Source organism: Nothoprocta perdicaria, unplaced genomic scaffold (assembly GCF_003342845.1).
Source record: "Nothoprocta perdicaria isolate Ctin4 unplaced genomic scaffold, notPer1 scaffold_27, whole genome shotgun sequence".
In the NCBI taxonomy this organism is placed as follows: domain Eukaryota; kingdom Metazoa; phylum Chordata; class Aves; order Tinamiformes; family Tinamidae; genus Nothoprocta; species Nothoprocta perdicaria.
The window spans coordinates 5,749,754-5,770,774 of NW_020455499.1; the positions used below are offsets into that span (position 1 = coordinate 5,749,754).

Below are 21,021 nucleotides of genomic sequence, written 5' to 3' on the forward strand. Positions count from 1 at the left end.
TACAATTAATAAAATGACCACTTACACCAGACCTTTTCCCATCCAACTCCAGAAGAAAAAAAAACAAAACACAATAAAGCAAAATAAAAAAACCCACACAAATAATGGCTGGATCACAGACTGATCTGACCTTGAACTTCCAACGGGATCATAATTTCACCTAAAGACTTCACACTTTGTCAAAACTTTATTAAACAGAGTTACTCTATAATAAACATGTCTGAAGTCTAATGTTTTGTACATAATGCAGCAGCCAGAACTTCACAGAAATGAAAAAATATTTACATYAATGCCAGGAAAACTATGACAATGATTTTTTTCCCCATAACTGCATTGAAGAGCCAGATATTAAAAACATATGTTGACTATACATATTAGTTAATATCAAGTCTATGACTCCCCATACAGTACTTAAAACAGAACTCATCACTTTATTCGATACTATAAACAAAAAAAAATTTCACTGATTTCGGAAAACATGGGGCCCAAACAGCCCTATTACTCATTTTAACTATCAAGAGAAAACTGACGATGACTTACTGTTGGAAGTTATCATGAATAGAATTCAGCAGGTTAACCTGTGAATTAAAACAAAATCAACAAGAACAAAAAAAGAAAATATCCTTTTAAAAATATCAAATACATGCAAGAGTGGCATTTAGACATAACACTCTTCAGTACAAATGCTCAGGCAAGTCTATACTGAACCAGCTTGCAGAAAAACAGTTACACAAACTCCAGTACTGGAGCTGCTTCCTTTGAGAGCTGTGTAGCTATTATTTTATTAGAACCAGAGGAGCCTCAAGTATCAAAACCTTTCATAGTTTAAAGTAATGCTGTTGTTTTTAAATCAAGCTCTGATTGCTCTTATTTCCATACCTATTTCCTCATCTATTATTGAAAAAAAAAGTCATCTTCAAGAAACAGCCCAATTCTGCATAGCAGGGATAGAGAATGGAATAACAACTTGYTTTCAGGAAAATACTCCTCAGTCCTTACCAATTAAACTTGGCAGTGATTACAGTGTAAGCAGGATGAAAGCTTGAGAATTAACTGCAGTGTTGCCGAGAGCACCTGGAATTTGGTCTACAAAGCTCAGTAATTATATCATTAATTCATAATAAAAAAAATAGTAACACAGTAAGAACACAAAAGGAGGCTGATTTACCAAGACAGAGGTATTTCCCAATCAAGTGTCTTTGTGTTTTGCGAACACAACAATCCGAACATGCCACACTAATGACAGCACCTTTTTAATAATCATTTCACTATTAATGTTCTTGAAGTATTCTTATGAAGTTGTTTCCTTCTTTCTTGTAAAGATTATTAACCCTTCTCTGAGGAGAGGCTGCATAGCTGAGCATGGAAGCTATGCAAGAACATTGCACCATGTTCACAGACTAAACACTTAGAAAACAGCAATGTTTTCTTACCTCCTTCTCCAAATATACTTTCTTATCATCCAGTGTATTATAAAGAGTAAAGAACTGTTTGGTTTCTTTGTGAGTTGCTGACACTGCAAACAAAAGAAGGGTGAGATAATAAAAGAGCATTAGATGAAACAGAACATATAAAAATACTTTGTAGGCTTTATTGTTTGCCATAACTTTGTACTGTTAATAATGGAAGACGCTCTTTAATACATTCTGAGGGAACACAGCATCTGCATGTAAATCTCCATCAGAGTTTGCAGCTAGCAGGTTTTATGAGCACTGGACTCCAACAGCACAGCTCAGTGTCTAAAAGCATGGTCAGTAGTGGAGGTTTATGTGAACACAAGTTGGCATTGCCAGCTGTGCCTCCCTGTCTGTCCAATTCTTCCATAAGCTTTGCCCTCACACTTCACAGGTGGCTGCACTGCTAGTTGTCCCAGTGTAAATTGGGTGTGTGTTTGTGCATGGAGGGAGAAGGGATTAAACAAACACAGATAGTAACTAGATAATCCAACATGATAGGGAAGCTGGGGAGAGAAGGGAGGAAGAGGAGCTGCATGTTTTATACCATACCCTTCAAGCTACAGATAAGCTAGATACCCAAGAAAGCTTTGAGAATGTTAAAGCCTCTTTTTTTTCTTCTTCTTCCAATATGCTTATACTTATATAATTAAAGAGTATCTGCTTTAGAAAAGGTGGTTTAGGTGACTATAGCATATGGTGACAGCTGGTAGGGAAGGGCAGGCTCACACATTCAGCCCCTTTAGACCTGGGGGACAAACCCAAAACTGTGCACAGAACTTCAGGGATGATCTCACTAGTTCTKAACAGAGCTGACCAACCTGTAATTCCCTAGGTTGTCCTTGACCTTTTTGCAGGCAGGGGTATATTTATAAAGCAAAAGTGATGGAAAACAATCCCTTCAAGAAACACTTTTCGTAATTCTTGACAGTTTGTATATAGAACCAGGTATCTCAATATACAAATATGTTTTTGTTTGTGAGCAAAACATCTTAAAACCTTAAAGATGTTAATGTTAAGAGTAGATATAAACAACTCAAACCTACAGCTACCTCATTTGTAAATGGCACATTAAGGACTTCAGTCTAAACACACTGGTCATTGATCCAAATGACCGAATCTTCTGCAGACAAAAATTCACTCGAGACAGCTTGTGCATCAAGATTCATCCTCAAAGGCATTTTTATAACCAGTTTATAAAACCTTGAAAATAGGGTGTGCTATGCAAGTGTCAAATGACCCTTAAAATACCACAGGATTAGCAAGTGCCATTGTTGCATGCTGCTGGCTTATAAAGCAATTCCCCTCCTTCCGCAGTTCTAGCCTTCAGTAGAATGTTTCTGTTTGATATACATACCCTGGCTGTAAAGTTCAATAAATCTTTTCTGATACTGCGTTAGCTCAGCTCGGCTGGGTACTTCATCAATCTTGCGCTGCAAAATGGCTATTTCTCTGTTTTTTCGGGCCTGAATAGAAAAAGAGGACAAAAAACAAAGTCTCTGCTAGTTCTCTTTGTAAAATGGATGAAGCCCACCCAGCAGGATTTCATTGCTACATAGCTAATCTAGCAAATAGGATTGAGTGAGGCTCAATTTTATTTACAGTTGGTCTGTGACATAAAAGCTTCTTAAAACATTACAAAAAAACYAAAAACTAAAAATACTAAAAGCAAAAAAGAGAAAAATCAATAATTTCATCCTAATAAGTTTCTAAGGAGTTACTCACCAGTAGAAGCCGGATCTTTTGAAGCTTATCTTTCTCTGTTTGGTACTGCTCATCTACAAGCTTATTAGGCTCCTAGAATTTGAGAACCCAAAAGATATTTTTGAATTACAGTAGGAAATCAGATCTGCAATTGGAAAAGTATAGGAACTGGATTTTTCTTCATCTTTCAAAGATGCTTCCTATGTAACAACACTATAACACCACCATTTGCTGCTTTTTCCCTTTTTGAACAATGCATCACGATTTGCATGAATGAAGTCGTTAATATCTTTCACAGTAACCTAATGTATTTTGCTAGTTCAAGTCTCATACTCAGTTTGCAAGGCTTGCCAATAACTCTTCCACTGCTTAGGAACAGTCACATATAAAAATGAAGAAAWACCAATATATAAAAAGAATATTATTCTCTGTGTTAATTTTCTGCATGATTATACTTTGATTCAGTGAAAAGCCTAATGATAAACATGGCCCAGGACAGAAATGGAACCCTCTGATACGCAGTCTATATTTGCTTGCAGATGTAGTGATCAAGTCCTATGCTTATGTTTTCTCATGCCGGGTTTGGGAGAACAACGTTATGGGATTATAAAAACGCATTATTGTATCATCTAAAATACAAGTGATAAAGCCTTGTCCTTTACTGTACTCATTCACCCCCATCAGTCTGGCTGTGCTTTATGTAAAATGCAAAGTTTTGACAGCTGCTTACTGCAGGCAGCACACTCAGCCACTGAAAACTTGTGCTTTCATCTAGCAAACCAAAAAATAAAAAAAACACCAGCCTGCTAAAGAGTGAGCACATTTTTGAGGAGGAATTGTTTTTGTCATCAGTGATACATATGCCTTTTAACACCCTGTGATTCTCCTTTGATAGATCACCGTACAAAGACGGGGGATTTTAACGTTTACTAGAATGTGCCGAAAGTCAAACGACCTAAAGCAAGTTTCTAAGACACAAATTAAAGCTAAATTCTTAAATATGTGCTATTTTCCTACCTCTTCCCCGTCTTCCACTGTCTCTGCTTTTAAACTCTCTATATTTTGTTGAAGACGCTCCATTTCTTCCTTTAAAATAAAAAAAAAAAAAAGCCTTTTTTATTTTTTTCTTTTTTAATTAATACCTATCTTTTAAATTGGGGATGGCAGGAAGCTTGATTCCATGTATATATTCCATGTATATATTTCTGGAATTGGCCACACACTTAAATATTTCAAGATTAAATGTAACTTTCTACCAAGGGTTAAGGCAGTCATTATTACTCATTACATAAAACTGAGCATCTTTTTCCATCAAACACAGCAACAGCTTTTCTTCTTATTTGCAGCTAAAAGAGTAATAAAGGATGTGAAAAAGTGGACTGAGAAATGTATTATTACATGTACAGAAATGTACAGTATCAATAACATCGCAGTGGAGTATAAAATAAGGCATTCACAGTAACGAATGAAAGGAAGGTTACTTGCAAGACAGTTTCCATTAGAACCTTTTACAGCTTTCCAAGAGAAGGCACATATGGGAAAAGGAGGTGTTCTATGTTCATTCTCTGCCCTGAGGCTGTATTTCTTTTTATTTCTTCCCATTGTATCAAGCCCCTTCCATTATTATTGAAGTAGAAGAGAATAAAAACAACTCTTTCTGATAAGGTTTCTCGGCCGACCACCAACACAGCAGTGAACAGGGCAACAAAACACAGTAATTAAATACTAACAGTGAAACACACTCGGAAATCTGAAATAGCTGCATCTGAGTCTTGTCTCTTCTACTGGGTTGCTCCAGAGCCAGGGGCCTTCAAGAAGGTTGCATCTGTGCCACTGGTGGCCACATCACCCAAGAAGAGACAATTTGTCTCAGGCTGTGAATAGGGCYGGAAGGTGGCTGATGTTGGCCACTTCATTCTTCGCCCCCTTCCCAAGCTACTCTAGTTAATTCTCCGTAGAATGGTAAAGGGAACAAAAACAGTCCCAGCTGTGATCAGSCCTGTGCTGATCTAATGTTTTGTCTGGAACTTGTCTTTTACTAAAGAGCCCCAGGCATTACAGAACCTTGATGCTTCCRTGCTAATTTAGAACCCTAATTTAGATACCTTTCTTTATACCTCCCTTTCCATACTCAGGTTAATGGCAGTATTCATGCTGAATCTGGAAATTCCAATAAAGAGTAGGGAGCTTGGCATGGCATATGTAGCACACACAATGCTTATATGCTTGCTGATAAAGTTGTACATGAACCCTTGCTTAATAAAGTAAAACTTACCCTACAATGTGCTTTGAACTCTTGCTCCTGGCTTTTGAGGCTTTCATTCATAGCTACAAGTGCTCGCAGGTTCTGTAATACACTAAATTGGAAGACCCAGAAAATAGCATTAGTCTCTAGTTTCCAGTTTAAATAGATGGAGAACACAAAGATATTAGAACCAGGTTATTTCTAAGTAATTTTCCTGTAAAGCAGAAATYCATGTACTACCACTGATCAGTCAGAAAAACAGTGCAGTGTTACACCTACTCCCTGGGCAACTTTGCCCTTTCCTGCTCTCGATTTGGTAGAAGTCAAGAGGTTTTCCCATTTCATTCATGCAAGATGAASGTTTTAATTAGGAAGAAAATAGAGATAGGAAGGCCTCATCTACTTGTCAGATGGTCTTGGGTTCTTTTGCTTGTGTTACATATTTAAGCATCTGCAACTAATTTCAATTACAGATTAACATTTAATATTAATTCACACCAATAACATAGTAATCATGGCCTGTCTTTGCAAGCAGAGCAGGAAGAAYTATCTGCTTAATTCAGTTATTTGTTTAGACTGACACAAGATCAAAATGAAAGGATTGATTTTATTTTTCAGAGTAAAAAATTCATGGGGAGGGGCAGGAAATAAAACATCTTACCTGGAATCTGCTTGAGATTCTATTTCTTCTAAGGCTGCCAATTCCTTGTCCAGCTTTTCACTGGAGCTCTTAACCTAAAGGTTGTAATTAACACTAGATTGAAATATACTTTTGGATAAAGGGGACAGATTTTCAATTTGTACATAAAAAACAAGTTACCTCAGTTAATGCCTTCTTGGCTTCAGTATATTTTGCTTGCAGATCTGCACATGTAGCTTGCAGCTGTTATCAAAGAGAAAGGAGAGAGTTTGATTTTCTATTTACTCCAATTATACCTATAATGGAGAAGCTCAGTATTTGAGCTTCTGTGTTCACAACAGTTGCCTGTTAACCAACAGGCACAGTATCACAGTCATCGTCCTTTCCTATCAGGTACTTTGAGCACAATTYATTACAAGAATTCTATTTGATTAACGGAAAATATTCTCCATCTGAGTTCCAGACGCAGTAGGTCCTAAAATAAACAGTAGCTTTCAGAGAATGAATGCCAGCAGTAGGTTACTTGACAGAATTTCTTCTAAAGTGTTGAAAGTTCCTTAGCTAGGTTAGGTTAGCCCCATTTCATACCAAGCTAATAAGACAGTTCCATTTTACACATCACCAAAAGAGTCAGGATGATTCAAGCCTTGCATAAAAGCAGTCAGCCACCAAACCATAAAATTGCACCATACCAATAAAGCCAGCTCAAGCAAGATTCTCCTTTCCGAAACTATGGAAAACCTAAAAGGCAACAGTCAGCAAAACACCACCGACTATTTCACTTATTAAATAATTTACAGAAGGTAAATTTTGGAAGAATATCCTTCTCTAGAGGTGTTAGAATTTAAGATAAATTATAAATAGCAACCAAAATGGGACTTGGGTTAGAAAAGAGGAACGAAATGCTGCACAGAAATACAAGTTTGACTTCCTGTTCTACTTTTTATTTTTTCCTCTTTTTTAAATGGTGGCTTAGTTTGCTATTTGTAATGCAGAGCTATGGCTCAGCACACCATTCACCCATTTCCAGAGCCAAATTCTTAACAGTAAAGCTCTTTCATTACATGCATATTTTTTTCCACCAATAATTCAGAGACTGAATTCTAGCTAGTTTGGGGAGAGGGGGCGTCATGATTTAACCCTGCAGTCCACATCTCATGGGGACTGACAAAGATTCAAGAACTACTTGAGTTTCTTGCCAAAACTGACTCCACTACTGAAGCTGCAACTCCATAAGCTTTTTTTTTGTTGTTGTTGTTGTGAAAGGTCTCAACTGTCATTTTTAACTGATTTCAATTCTACCTCACTCTTCCAACATGCGATGCTGCTCCAGCAGCTACAGACACATTACATTCTGTTTGACCTCGAGCCCTTTTACCTAAAGTCTTTTAGCCCTTGTGGTTTAAAGGGGGGGACAGTGTGATCCAAGCGCACTGTAATGTACACTTGGCATTCAGCTGAGACCCTTTTTCTGAATCCACTGCAGAAAAAGAAATCCACAAAGAAACTTAGGAATAATTTAACTATTTTTAAGCCCATGTTATGATTTCAAAACCTTGACGCTCCAGTCTGCATTTAAATGCCAATATTTTGTTAGCAATAATCTTCACTCTGAAAGGAAACCAAAGTTATGGTTGACATCAACATACTTGGAAAAGTCATGATAACCAAGTAAAAAAAACAGCACAACAAAATTATGCTGGTTGGTATATATAAGTTGTTATATATGTTCCATTTCCTATATACTTTATTTTCTTGACTRAGGACTAACTACTTTAACAGCATTATAATGTGCATGATGTAATTCAATCTACACGTAGTACTATTTATCCAAATCCAAACGAGTGCATTCCTTAATGTCTCCAGAACAAAGAGGAAACTACGACAGGCAATTTTGAGATCCAAAACACAGCACAAACATTAAACACAGTTACTGACTAGAAAGAAAAAGGGCAATTTTATCTGATTGGGCATGCCAGGGGATAATACAGAGATCAAGCTGCATCATCTTTGAAAGAAAAACGAATTCAATTTGATATGTTCYATAGGAGATGGATGCATTCTAATATTTATCACTGAAAAGCACTTGTTACAGACTACTATTTAAAAGTCTTATTTTTTTCCAAATAGTTTGTGAAGAATGAGTTAAGAACCACCTGCACAGGCTCATTCATTAAGTCAGATTAAACATTCTGACTCAAATTTAAAAAATTAAAAAAAGTAACAGGATAAACAATTAGAGTTTCCATTTGTTTTGTTCCTATAGTTGTATTTAAACCTAGTATTACTTGAATGCTAGCTTAGAGACTTAAAAAAATGATTCCCRGCATACATTTCACTGAGGAAAATTAAGGGATATCTATCCCCTCAAAACTTACAAGCAAAATAAAATTATTGCTCAGATAGATCACAAGTARCAGGTCCAGTCAGTGGCTAGGCAGCAGGGATTAAAAGCTGGTGCTCCCACAGTTACACTACGCCAGATAAATATTTCAAAATATGTCGTTCTTCTACCTCTGTTTGCAAGACTGGACACATCACTGTCTCACGAGMAACACCACACAAGTCTATCTTCTGAAGCCCCTGTACAGTTGATGTTTAATGGGTACAATGAGTTAAGATGTAAGGTCTGTCTTACTGACAATGAGAGCAAAAAGAAAGAAAAGGAAAGATGAAGGCTGCTGCTGCACTCTTGTATTTGACAGAGTAGCAGCCACAGAAGCCATCAGCCACAATTCTTCTCCAGAACTATTTGTTTTCTGGCAGGCTCTTCCAGTTGCTGACAGTGATATACCCTGGGCTTGCATCAGATTCTGCAAGCTACAAATGGCATGACACTGGCCATGGAAATATGCCTAATTAAAAGCAGCAGTTCATTACTGGCAAGTTTTCCACTTAAGCTTTTTTGCATTAAAATGGCAATACTGTAAAGAGATTAAAATATGAGAAGTCACTCTTACAGATTTGAATGACAACAGTCCAGTTTAAGAGCATCTTCCTCCTCTCCCTTTTTTCCCTCCCCCGCCAAGTCATGTCAAAAGCTTCAGTGAACAAGCTTGAATTAAAATAAAAATAAAAAGGAGCTCACTAACCAGATCTGCAACTGGTTTTTATTCAAACATGCAGAAGAACACAAAAGGGCTAAAAAGTAATGTATTGCAATACATCTGTATATACCAATATATTCAATAATATATTTGTAATATATTTCAAAATAAACTCCCAGATGGTTGTCTGAAAGGGCTTGTTTTCACAGTTTCTACAGTATACCTAACGAGTCAAATGGAGAAAAAATATGGAGAAAAAAATCTCCAGATCTCTAGAAGAGGAATGCAACAAACAAAAAAAGCATCTTTTGATCAGCTAAGTCTTCTCTTCATAGGACTATGCAATTCTTGAGTGTAAGAGCAACCACATTGTCTTAGTAATAAATGTGCAAGCAGGACATTCAGAGATGCTGAAATGAATGTTCAACATGACAAATTGCTGGTATAAAAAATACTTTGCAAGTCTCTTCTGGATAGCCAAAATTTTATGACCAACCACATTTATCAATGTTTTCTTTGTTGCACAAACAGTACTTACTTCTTCCAGGATTTTGGTTTTCTGCAAAATCTGCTTATTCAGAGATGCCACTTTCCTTCTGTGCTGTTGGGCAGCTCCGAGTCTTTCTGGTCGCTCCTCGGCAGAAAGCTCAGATTGCTAAAATAAACAGCAACAAGAGCTTGTAGAACCTCATGTTGTTACTGTTTGCTTCTACAGAAAATCAAATATGCCAGACTGGGACAGATCTGTGATGCTGCTCATGCTGACCTGTGTCCCACAATCCAGGACAAAGAGTAACTTGCTAGAAAGACTTTTCTTCATATAAATTGGAACCAAATTCAGGAAATAGCAGACCAATTACACCCAGACGTACCAGATATGTCTCTCACGCTGCCTATTTTCAGTAAGTTAACAGTAAAGTGAGGGACCCTGGGGTGGGTTCAAGATACAATAAACCCAAAGGACAAAAAAATCAGCATTACAATTAAACCTGGTAGAATGTCTAATTGAAGCAGATAGAAAAGTGCTAAAATAAGACCTCAAGCAGCAAGACAGCTTTCCTGCTGGATTGGGGATGCTTCAYAGCCCAGTATTTAGATTCAGAATTACTAAGTTCCTCGAGCAATAGGGTGTTGATAATTACCTGTACCTCTCCTCATCTTATTTGTTTACTTGCTACAGGCATCAGCCTTTGAAAATGACTCAGGTGAGGATGCACTGCCAAGAAAGTGTTTAGAACATCTAATGAAGACAGTGAGATGGATGGAACATGTAACTGTTCAAGCATTTCATTAAATCTCAGTTTAACACCCATCTCAACTCACTCTGCCAGAATCTGTCATGACTATATTGACTGCAGCATCACTAGTAGAAGGCTCTCATTCCACTTCCCGTGCACCCCAAAGAGAATTCACACCAAATGAGGTCTTCCATGGAATTAGCTTCCATGGATGTTTTGCACAAATGACCAGAAATAACACAGGAAAGCACCTGAGATCCTGAATCTTCCAATGTGATTCCTCAAAATAGGCCCCTTTGCAATTCCTTGCTTTCTAGTAGTAATGACCTAAGTTTAAAATGAGGAAAGAGATTGGAAGCAATTGGCTTGGGAAAAGGAAAATGGGGATTGATATGTGTATTRAAACTTGCTAATATTTCCATGGAAAGAAATACTGAACTACTCGAGTAAGAATTATTCTTGAATGAAAATTCAGACAGGTTTTCCATACATGCTTCATTTTTTTTCCTCATCTGTAGCTAACAGCAATAAATTACACAAAAAGCCATGTTCTATCCAGTATTCCAATTTCTTTTTTTTGATTTTAAAAATGATATATTTTTAGTTTGACTTGAATCAGTTCTTAACTTTCCAGAGAATTAATCACTGTTCTACTATAATAGTCAAGGTCCTGCTGCCTTCTCTCAGAACAGAAGAAATGTAACATTGAAATATGACCCTTGGGCTTCTGTTCTTCCAATCCTCTATAATAAAGAAAGGCCAAGAATTTGCTATGGGCTCTGTTGAGTTATAAGGTTTATCTCCCAAATGGGAAAGCACCATACCTCATAAGTGTCAACAAAAAGGAAGAAATATGAGAAGACTATTGGACAAATAAGAGCGACCTATAACTCATAACTGGCAGTGATGTATTATATGTATTAATTGCTTGAAGAGCCAGATTTTCTTTTCACATTACTGTAAAAGCAATCACAGTTGAACATAATAAATGGAGCTAATAAACAAAGTTAATTGCCTTGACTTGTAAAAGCAACAAAGGTTTGTTGTTCTGATGATGCTAGCTTCAAAACCAGAGATCCAGCATATGGCTGGTAATCAAAGCCAAGTGCAAATAAGAATCCTGTGTCTGAAAAACTTAGGCTGTTTTTTTCACTGAGCRGGCAGCTGCATTTTTCTGCTTAAAGATAAACACTTATTTTTTAAATAAAAAATCTGCTCAACCTCTTATTCATAAAAAGATTTAAGCGAGTGTTTAAACCTTATTATTCGTGGACACAATGTGTTCTCACTATAAAAGCTTGTGCATGTCCTAGCCTCAGTTAAATACTTTCCTCAGTCTCAATTTTGCTGTTTTCCACTACGAAGCACTGCTTTAAGAGAATCATGCCAGTTAATTTGGAAACTTAAAGCCTTAATTAGTAGGCTACTAAACACGACCTGGTAGAGTGTAGCCAGGTTATAACCACTTACCTTTTCTGCATATTCTGATACTATTTGCTTGATCTCATCTGACTGGAGTCCGACAATCTGGCCTACTGTGCTTGCTGTCAACTTGCCCTGCAATTGAATCAAAAATGGCTTGTGTTTTGGAACTGTTTGTGTTTTTCCTATGGGGCAATCTCCCCAAGCTTTAATTTTTAACAGAGACATAGAAAACTTAACTGATCACAGAACAGCCCAATAGACATTCTATCTCAACTTCATTGATGGAAATTCCTTCATTTTGAGCACACAAAACCAGTAATTTGAATTCAGATTTTCAAATACTTTCTTTTAATTGTATTTTGTATATTTTTAGTCACAGTAATTAAACTCAGACCACATTTTGAGTCAAACTMTGACTATGTGGATGAGGATTAAACTAGCACCTTGTAAAAAGCACTGTCTTTCTAATTCAACCATTTCTTCTTGCATTCCCTTTATGAAAATGTATATATAAACTTTTTTCAAAGACCTTAAGACTCTCAATTAACTCAACTGTAGTAGCAATTATAGTTGTCATTTACTCTTAAGGTAAAGTGGTATAAATAGCAGCCTGAACTGCTCTCATGTAACATTATGAAGCCAGAATGAAAACTCTGACTGAAAAAGACAGCATTAATCTTTGTGTGAGTATTCTTATGCCTATATCTTAATGTTCTGTGCAGCCTGACAAAGTAGGAAACTTTAAGACAAATCTGAGCTGTGATTACTAAAACATATCCATCCATAATTGAAACAAAGCTATATCAGTTTTAAGCATTGCTTACCTCTTCTGTTGCCATTGCTGCCATTCCAGTCATCAGAGTTTTAATGCGAAGCTAGGGTAAGAGGTGAGGTATTAAACAGAAATATGGTAAATAAGGTTATGTGCATTGATAGTGACATACCTATATAACTAACACCATCTAACATGCATATTTTAATGCAGGCAATCAAACGGCAATTATATGAAAGTTAGAAAAGTGGTTGATAATCTTTCCAAATAAAAGAAAATTCCTTGTAACAGCAAAGGTTAACTCAGAGCAGTCAACTATAACAGCAACCCAAAGTACATACACTGACCTCTTCCATTTTGGAATCGGAGCACTTTTGAGTATTTGACATTTAATATCACAAAACATTTAATTTAGTGCTTCCATTCAGATTCCTGKGGGAAGGAACTCCCACGACAGTCAAGCCCCAAGGCTTTCCTCCCTGCAGAGGAGGGCAGTGCAGTGCTTGCTGCTCCTGCCCTCAGCTAGTAACACGCGTGCCCCCGTGTACACGGCAAACCTCTTCTGCAGCCTGAAGATCAGCTTCATCACCAGCCTCAGCCTTTCCTGCTGCTGCAAGCCCTGGAGGTAGCACAAGTTTTTTATCTTCAGTCTATTTAAAAGAAATTAGAAAAATATTACATCTAACTCCAGTAATTTGATTTAAGATGGACATCAAGGAGACAACCGGAATGCAGCTATTTTGTTTTGACAGGAACATGGGAACATCCTACAGTCCAGTTCATGCCAACTGAGGTGCAACTGTCACTGACTTCTGAAGTATCCCAGTTGACCAAAACTGTGTGCACATTAAGCCAGAGGCACATCTGCGCCAACAGTCCTTTACTCCACAGCTTTCTGAGACCTACAGTCTCACAAATCAATTGTCTGTTAAATCCAAAAGTTTGGGCTTAAGCATTCAATATGCAACAGAAAGCTGCTATTTTTGACAGAAATTAAGATATGAAAAATGATTCAAGTCCTTTAGCAATCTTACAACACTCAAGATGTTTGCCTAGTTCAGATAGAAGTATACACACCATTGAAATAATGAGTACTGAGAAGCGACAGACTGAGTTTCTAGGTTACACCATTGTACCACTGACGAGACTACTTAATCTTCTGCTCCTACCCAACTGGTAACTCAATTCACACAATAAGTGACAGGCTAATATACAATATTCTAAAGTCAGTCATATTTATGAGGAAACAAAATAAACTGTAAAACACATGACTACAGTCTGACAGTGACTTTCAGGGAAAAAGAGGTGGGCATTAAGTTATATAAATAGATATCTCTTCCAATCTGTTAAATGTGTATATGGAATATCTAGATAAAGAAAGAGGGCAACCTCAGCACACTATTTACTATTAACACCATATCACACTTCACACATTTCTTCATTAACACCATTTATAACAACATGTAACTGAGGTAATATCTGCACTGAAATTATAAAATTGTAAAAAACTTATAAGCACAGTTTATGACTCCATAGACATGAAAAACAAAGAATACTACTTTTCAGGAGAAACTATGACTCATTTATGGCACTGTATCATGCTTCTCTATCACATTAAATGACCTAGTATGTAATAAATTGTATAAAAATGTCTTACTTTGCAGAATGATTCCTTAAAAATAACAAAACCCTGTAWTAAATGCATCTTGAAACACTTAAAAGAGTCATTAAGCACATAGGATAGCAGATCCTATATCCTATCTCACGTAAAAACAGAATACCCTCATTTAAGCAATCTGTTTGCATAGAGTAATCTAATCTTTGGCGGTTGAAGGAAATCACTTTAAAATCAGTAATCAAGAGCATCTCTCACCGCATGCAGATTTTTAGTCTGTTAACCATTTTTAAGAATAAGTTACAGTTYTCTCTCCTGTTGCATTTCCTTGAGATATTACAATAACCAGCATTCCAAGAAAAATACTATACTTTTCAGAAAGAATTTTAAAAATATTAATATAAATAACATTTTACCTGTTCTGTTTTTCCTGCTTGTCTGCTAAATCCATATCTCCTAAAAGGAGGATAACAAAAAAATTATATTGCTGTTTCCAATATCCTTGATTTCACAAGCTTCTATCAGCTTTTAACAGAAGCAACCCACTAAAATGCGAATAATTCAACACTAGCAACATTCAAGGCCAGGTTCACAGTAGTTATGAAATGCTCCCACTGAACTAAACAAGCAGGTACCGCAGTGTATTTACAGGATAAGGTCAGCTCTATCTACTCCATCCATTATGATTTCCAAATCTAGACTGTTCCTAAAGCATTTTCATGTAAAGCTAATGCATGGAAAAAGCCATCCTCTTGCCATTTGGAAAACAGTCCTGAGCTATGACACACACATACCTGAGTTACAGAAAAGACAGATAGAAGATATTTTTAACATCTAAGCAAGCAGTTGCACTCATAATCAGGAGGCACAAAGCCCAGCACATACACAGCAATGAAAGATGTTCTCAGTTGACTAATTTACAATTATGACTAATTCCTTATCCACTGCAGAGGCAGAACCTTTTACAGCCCTAAGTCAGATGCAGTCATCAACAACAGCATCCAGCGTCACCAGCTTATTCAATGTTCATTCAACTGTTCAATGTAGTTTACAGAGTAAATTCTGCCATATTTTATTGTAGTGTAAACTCCAAGCTCTCCAGAGTTCTCAAACATTAATATCTCACTGCATTTTAAAGGTTATCARTGCAGGGAAGGCAAGAGAACCACCCCCACAAAGAATACACATAGGGCTGTATTTGCAAAGAAGCCAGGGATATCAGYGCTGCTATTCTTGTATGTCTTTCATTGCTTTCTGTAGGAGTGCAAGGTAATTTTCACGCAGATAATTGGGTCCAAGAAAGGAAGTGCAACAAAATATCCATAAGGGAACTTGTGCATCAGTTAAACCAACACAGAATGCATGCGCATCCCAGGCTGCACGTTGTTTCACATTTTGGAAGAACTTTATATTTTATTAGTATAAAGTATACTGACTTTATACTTAATTTGGTAACTATTTGAGAATATGCAAAGAGGGAGCAATGAAAGCTCTTAGCTGAAACAGGCTACACAAGTACCCAGAAATATGCACACTGATATCACTGCGCTCTCAAGATTGGATCCTGGCTGACCATGTCACACTCACTTTTGTGAGAGCCTTTAAAACAAAGGCCACAAGAACAAAACCAATTCAGAACACAGCACTATATCACTGGATGTATCTGTGTAAAGCTGCATTTGGCATCCAGACATGACAGGACCCTCTATTATTCACTGCACTGAGAGAACTTTTATTATTAGTGTCCTCCACTGAAAAGAGTCATTTTTATGATAACTGAGTGGCATTTAGGAAAAAGAAACTCTACTCACATGATTTTAAGACTACCACCTACAAGTAACGAACGAATGAGAGGTTCACTCCATTTGAATTTTGAAATCATTCAACCTTCCTTCTAAACCAGCAAAAGTCTATCAGCTGCCCTTTTAGCTCTGCTTTACCCAAGTACTGAACGGTAGACAACAATCCCTACTGCCCTCCCAGATCTCTGTACACACCTCTAGGTCCTTGTCTTAGCTTCTGCTGTTTCTTAGTAGGTTCAAGGTAGACATACAATTCCCTTTTTCAAGATTTTCCTTCTCTATTCAAACACACAAACACATTTCCCTGTCTTACTGCTGTCACTTTCTCAGATAATCTTGGGTTTTGCACTGTTTCAGTAACAGTTTTCCGCTCAAGAACGGGTATGCTTTGGGAATTTATTACGAAAGCATCACAAGAACACATGCAAATCCTGCAGCTGTATTTTTTTCCCTCTTCCACTCAGTGGCCAAACTGAACTTCTTGTATTGGAAGACAGATACAGCTAGCTAACTGTAAGTTCTGTCCTTCTTTCTCATCAATTTACATCAGTCCAACAGGTAYTCCATCATGTTCAGCACTTTTCAGAGCATAAACACCTACTCTTCCTCTGTATTTTTGTACTAGGGCTGCACCAAATCATCAAGACCATTAAAAAAAAGTATTGTGCTTCCTGAAAGTTCATAACTTCATGATACTTTTATTACAAAAAAAACAGTCCCAAGCCATATTATAACAACAAAGACTATGTATCTTCCTGCTTTGTGTTTGAAGAGCTCACAAAAAAGGGAGGGCCTTTCAAGAGTAATGGATATGTGCAAACCTTTAGTAGTTTTGTCTCTAACTGGAAGTTTGCAGGTCAATAGACAAAGCACCAAACTACAAGAGAGCACTAAGCTATAGCTTAGTCTCTCAGTCTAACCACATTGAAACTACAAAAAGTGCCAGTAATAACTTCAGTACTTTTTCCTTCCAGTTTCTGGAAGGCAGCTTGCAAAGAAAGAATACTTTTCTGACAGTCAATGTTGAGAATTTCAAACTGTCTAACAGCATCATGGATTTAAGCCATTTTTATGGAGCAAAGAAAAGTATGCTCAAGAAGCATTTCCCACCTGTACTGCAGTGCAGCTAATAGGACAGTGTGGGTTTCCATTGTACAARACACTATACATTTATATAAAAGAACTACCCATTTTGCTTATTTATAGGATAATTAAGTGAAATTTGAAACAAGTCTGTTCTCAAGCAATAAAAAATGATGTCAGCCCAGGGCTCCTTTGAATACCTCTAACTCCCCACAACACAAACCCTATGCACAACTTAGACTGAGTCGTTTCACCTGCCGTATTCCAGAAGCGTAGCATGGACTTTTGATTCCTCATCTAGCAGTTCTTCAGCTCCCTCCTGACGTTTGTATTTTCTCTGGGGTTTGTAAACTTCCTGTAAGACAGTGAATAAATTGAAAGTTTGCCCAAGATTTTTTTTTAAATAATTGAAGATTTTTCTTTTTTAAGAGTGAGATAAAACACTGGCTGTTTACCAATCCAATACAGTCACCCAAATAAACATCCTGAACTTTCTGGAATTGCATGAATAAAAACCTTACTGAATTTATTTCTAAAATATTTGCTATAGGAGATTTTCCTTTTCTTTAAGATAAACAAGTACTTTATAAAAAACATGTTTTTTTCAGCTAGCTCTTAAAAAACATCAATTACACTAGAAAGAAGTCAATAATAGCAAAATTGATGCCTATTTAAGATGAAGGTTCTATGACTAAACTGATAATCCTAGTGTACAGAAATGTTACCTTCTTTGCTAGTTATTTTTATCTGGTCACAGCAGAATTAATGCACATTTTATTCTAATGTAAAGCAGGAAAAACGTATTTTGTGAGGTGTCTGCTACTAAAAATCAAGCAATCTCACACTATACACGCTTGATCCTAGCTAGACTAAATCCAGTAAATAAAACAAGGATCCATACGCACTCACTATTTATTTTGTACCAATAGAGACAATTTTAGTTTAAGAAAAGGTAGAGCAGCTCTCCCGTGAGAGCATTAATAGCAACATAACCATTATAGCACTAAAAATACAACTTATACTAAAGTAGCCTTCTTCCTTCCACRAACAGCAACAATGCCACTGTAACAGTCTTTATACCATAAAATCAAAAATCACCAAAATTATTTAATCTCATGTACAGACAAGACGAAAGGATCCTTTTGCAACTTTCCTGAAATTAATAATTGGAAAAGAGAAAATTTACTTTGGAATCAATTTTTGTGATTTGTTTGGCAAAAGATTAGGGTGAAAAAAWCCGAAACACAGCATTTTTTTTCCCTGACACAAAGATTTTCAAAGACGTTACTAAAAGACCAAATATTTACTGCAACCTTGTGAGCAAAAATACTGGAAAAAAATACAAAGTTAAAATTCCAAAAAGAATTTTATGACTGCAGCTAATGCTTTCTTGGATAGTCTAACATCTCACAACATCAATTAAAATTACAACTAATTAAAATCTAGAAAGCTACTTTAACAAAAGAGAAGAGTTTTAATTAATTCTAAGTTCTAATCTGCTGTGACAAGTGCTAACTGTCCTCAAAACTCAACATCAGAAAGAACATTCCCTCCCTTCCTTTTTGTTCATTCATACTCATATATTTTGCAATAATTTGTGAAACAATTTTCATTGACATGGATAAAATATTTAGTGAAAAAAAACTGCAAAGATGCTTTTTTTTTTTTTTTTGCATGACCTGGCTTTCTATACAATATAAGCTGATTTTCAACTAGAAATTCCTGCAGTTGTTCTTTTTCAAAGATGAATTATTCCAAAATAAAGATTTCAAACAAGTRAAAATAAATTTTATTCCTTTCCAAGTTCCCACTGAATTTGTCAGCTACTCTTTTTAATTTTCACTCCATTTCTCATGTGATTTTTCTTGTATYTAGCATGCATCTAGCTATTAAATCATGTTACACTTTCACCTGAGTATAAAAAAGTTTTTTTTTGATCCAGATTCTTCCACAACAAATATTTTTTACATCTACAGAAAAAAACAACAGAAAACAAAAGCAATTCTGTCTTTCATAGGTGTATTCTGTATCATACCTGTGCTATACGAAGTATAGCCCTCATACCACAAGCACTGGAAAACATCACCATTGGTATCAGGTAACTGAGCAGGTGAACAAAATGATTGCAGGAAAACCTCAATTTATGACATATTCACCTTTCAGCAGCAGCAGTTCTTATTCCCATTACCACTCCTGATATTTAATATTCTTTCTTCTAACCTTCAGGTCTGACTGTGACCATAAATCTCTTTGCATTRTCCCCTTGAGAAGAGGAGGGCAGGTCCTTAGACTAGAGTGCTAATAAGGAATTCAGATAACAGACTAATCTCCCACACTTACTGATCGTCTTTTAGCAGAGTTGATCTCCCTTCTAATTCCTATGGACAACAATTTGAAGGTGACATGGAAAAGAGCAAACCGAGCTTATATCCTTGTTCCAGAAAAGGAACGTATAGATATAGAAAGAGGAACCTGTGAGGCTTCTGGCCCTTAAAAATTATTCTGCATGTTCCTCTAGATTGCACTCACGTCTAGACACTCTCAGAGATCTTATGGTCTAATCTTCCATTAAGAAGATTAGGTGTCAGCAGTAAGGGTTATAATCCTGACAGAGCTCAAATATTTAATGAGGAAGCATTTGTCTAATGATGCTCTGAGCAGTGATGAATGAATAAATCACAAAACTTTATCTACCATGAAGATGCAYGTAAAACCCAGAGATCTGTGACCTGAAGGAGGAGAAAGTCAGAATACACTTTCATGAAATCTGCAGATGAATCCAAATTGAGGAGAGCAGCCTGTATGCTTAAATCTGTACATCCACAAGGCTTCTAGTATGAAGCACRGGCATTTGTCCCTTCCCTAAGAAGGAAGCTTGCCATGTTACATGTAACTGGAATCTACTCACATGAAAGGCTGAGAGTGGTTACATTAATCCAAATTCACCACCACTATTTCATTGCTGAAAGAATTTGCTTCTTGACTGATAAAAGTGATCATGAGAAAATCCATTATACTTACAAAGATATTGGTAACAGTTTTGATAGTCTTCTCTTTTCTTTGCAAAAATTCATCATCCTGCAAGATTAAAAAAGGTGATTAAAAATACTGGAGCAGAGATTAAATCTCAACAAGGATAATGAGTTTAGTGATCAAATTTGTCAAATACTTTCTAACTGAGCTGCTCAACTAATTATTTAGTCAAAGAGCAAAGATTTCTTTAATTCATTAGATCAGCAAGCCTTTAAAACTGTACCCAGATCAGTACCCTGCTCATACATTTGCAATTCCCGACCACTACTGAGATCTCTAATTTGTTACTCCAGCCTGAAGAAATAATGAATGGGATGGGCTTAGCATGGAAAAGTAAGTTTTCCTCTGTAATTGTAACTTCTACACATTAAAAACAAGCAAGAAAGAGGAGCAAACAAAATCCTGTCACTCGCAGCAATAAGGAGATCTGCTTTAGCCCTGCTACTGAATTGGAAGTAAAACTCGTGTTCTACATTTCCGATATAAAAAGGCCTTTGGGTAAAATGCACGAAGAGAACTGACAGCTCTTTATGGCAGGCACAAATCCTAATTCACTTCTTTTCTCCTCCTTTGCCAAGGAAGCTTTAAATCATTACGCCAGAATAGGAGTTCCTCAGCAGGAGGAGAGGGGATCACACCACCGCTTAAAGCGTGAAACTTCAAAGCAGTCAGTATTTGACCATTGTCAGATGGAGAAAGAATGTGACCAGGGCTTCAAACAGTGCATAATTACTCTTTCCATTACGCTTCCAGACAATACAGAGCTCTGACTTCTCTAGTAATAAATGCTCAAAAGACTTGTTGGAAGGGCCGAGAGGGATAGGTTTGGGTTGAAAGGAGCTAAGTGGAGTAGCTGATAGCCCTGAGGGCTGTGCTGCCATCCAGAGGGACCTGGACAGACTGGAGGACTGGGCAGCGAGAAACCTCATGAGGTTCAACAGGGGCAAGTGCAGGGTCCTGCAC

General features: G+C 36.8%; 1 protein-coding gene across 1 annotated transcript in view; it reads right to left on the minus strand.

Moving 5' to 3' along the window:
- Positions 1-21,021, minus strand: part of CCDC93 (coiled-coil domain containing 93) — a 34,151-nt gene that overhangs the window by 3,878 nt on the left and 9,252 nt on the right. Inside the window, exons 6-20 of the mRNA XM_026040872.1 lie at positions 20,047-20,103; positions 17,280-17,380; positions 14,557-14,596; positions 13,083-13,175; positions 12,578-12,628; positions 11,799-11,885; positions 9,629-9,745; positions 6,224-6,286; positions 6,065-6,138; positions 5,434-5,515; positions 4,176-4,244; positions 3,180-3,251; positions 2,812-2,920; positions 1,434-1,516; positions 541-578 (exon numbers count right to left, since the gene is read on the minus strand). Coding sequence (XP_025896657.1) covers positions 541-578; positions 1,434-1,516; positions 2,812-2,920; positions 3,180-3,251; positions 4,176-4,244; positions 5,434-5,515; positions 6,065-6,138; positions 6,224-6,286; positions 9,629-9,745; positions 11,799-11,885; positions 12,578-12,628; positions 13,083-13,175; positions 14,557-14,596; positions 17,280-17,380; positions 20,047-20,103 — 1,136 coding nt within the window. The remainder of the gene's footprint in view (positions 1-540; positions 579-1,433; positions 1,517-2,811; positions 2,921-3,179; positions 3,252-4,175; positions 4,245-5,433; positions 5,516-6,064; positions 6,139-6,223; positions 6,287-9,628; positions 9,746-11,798; positions 11,886-12,577; positions 12,629-13,082; positions 13,176-14,556; positions 14,597-17,279; positions 17,381-20,046; positions 20,104-21,021) is intronic.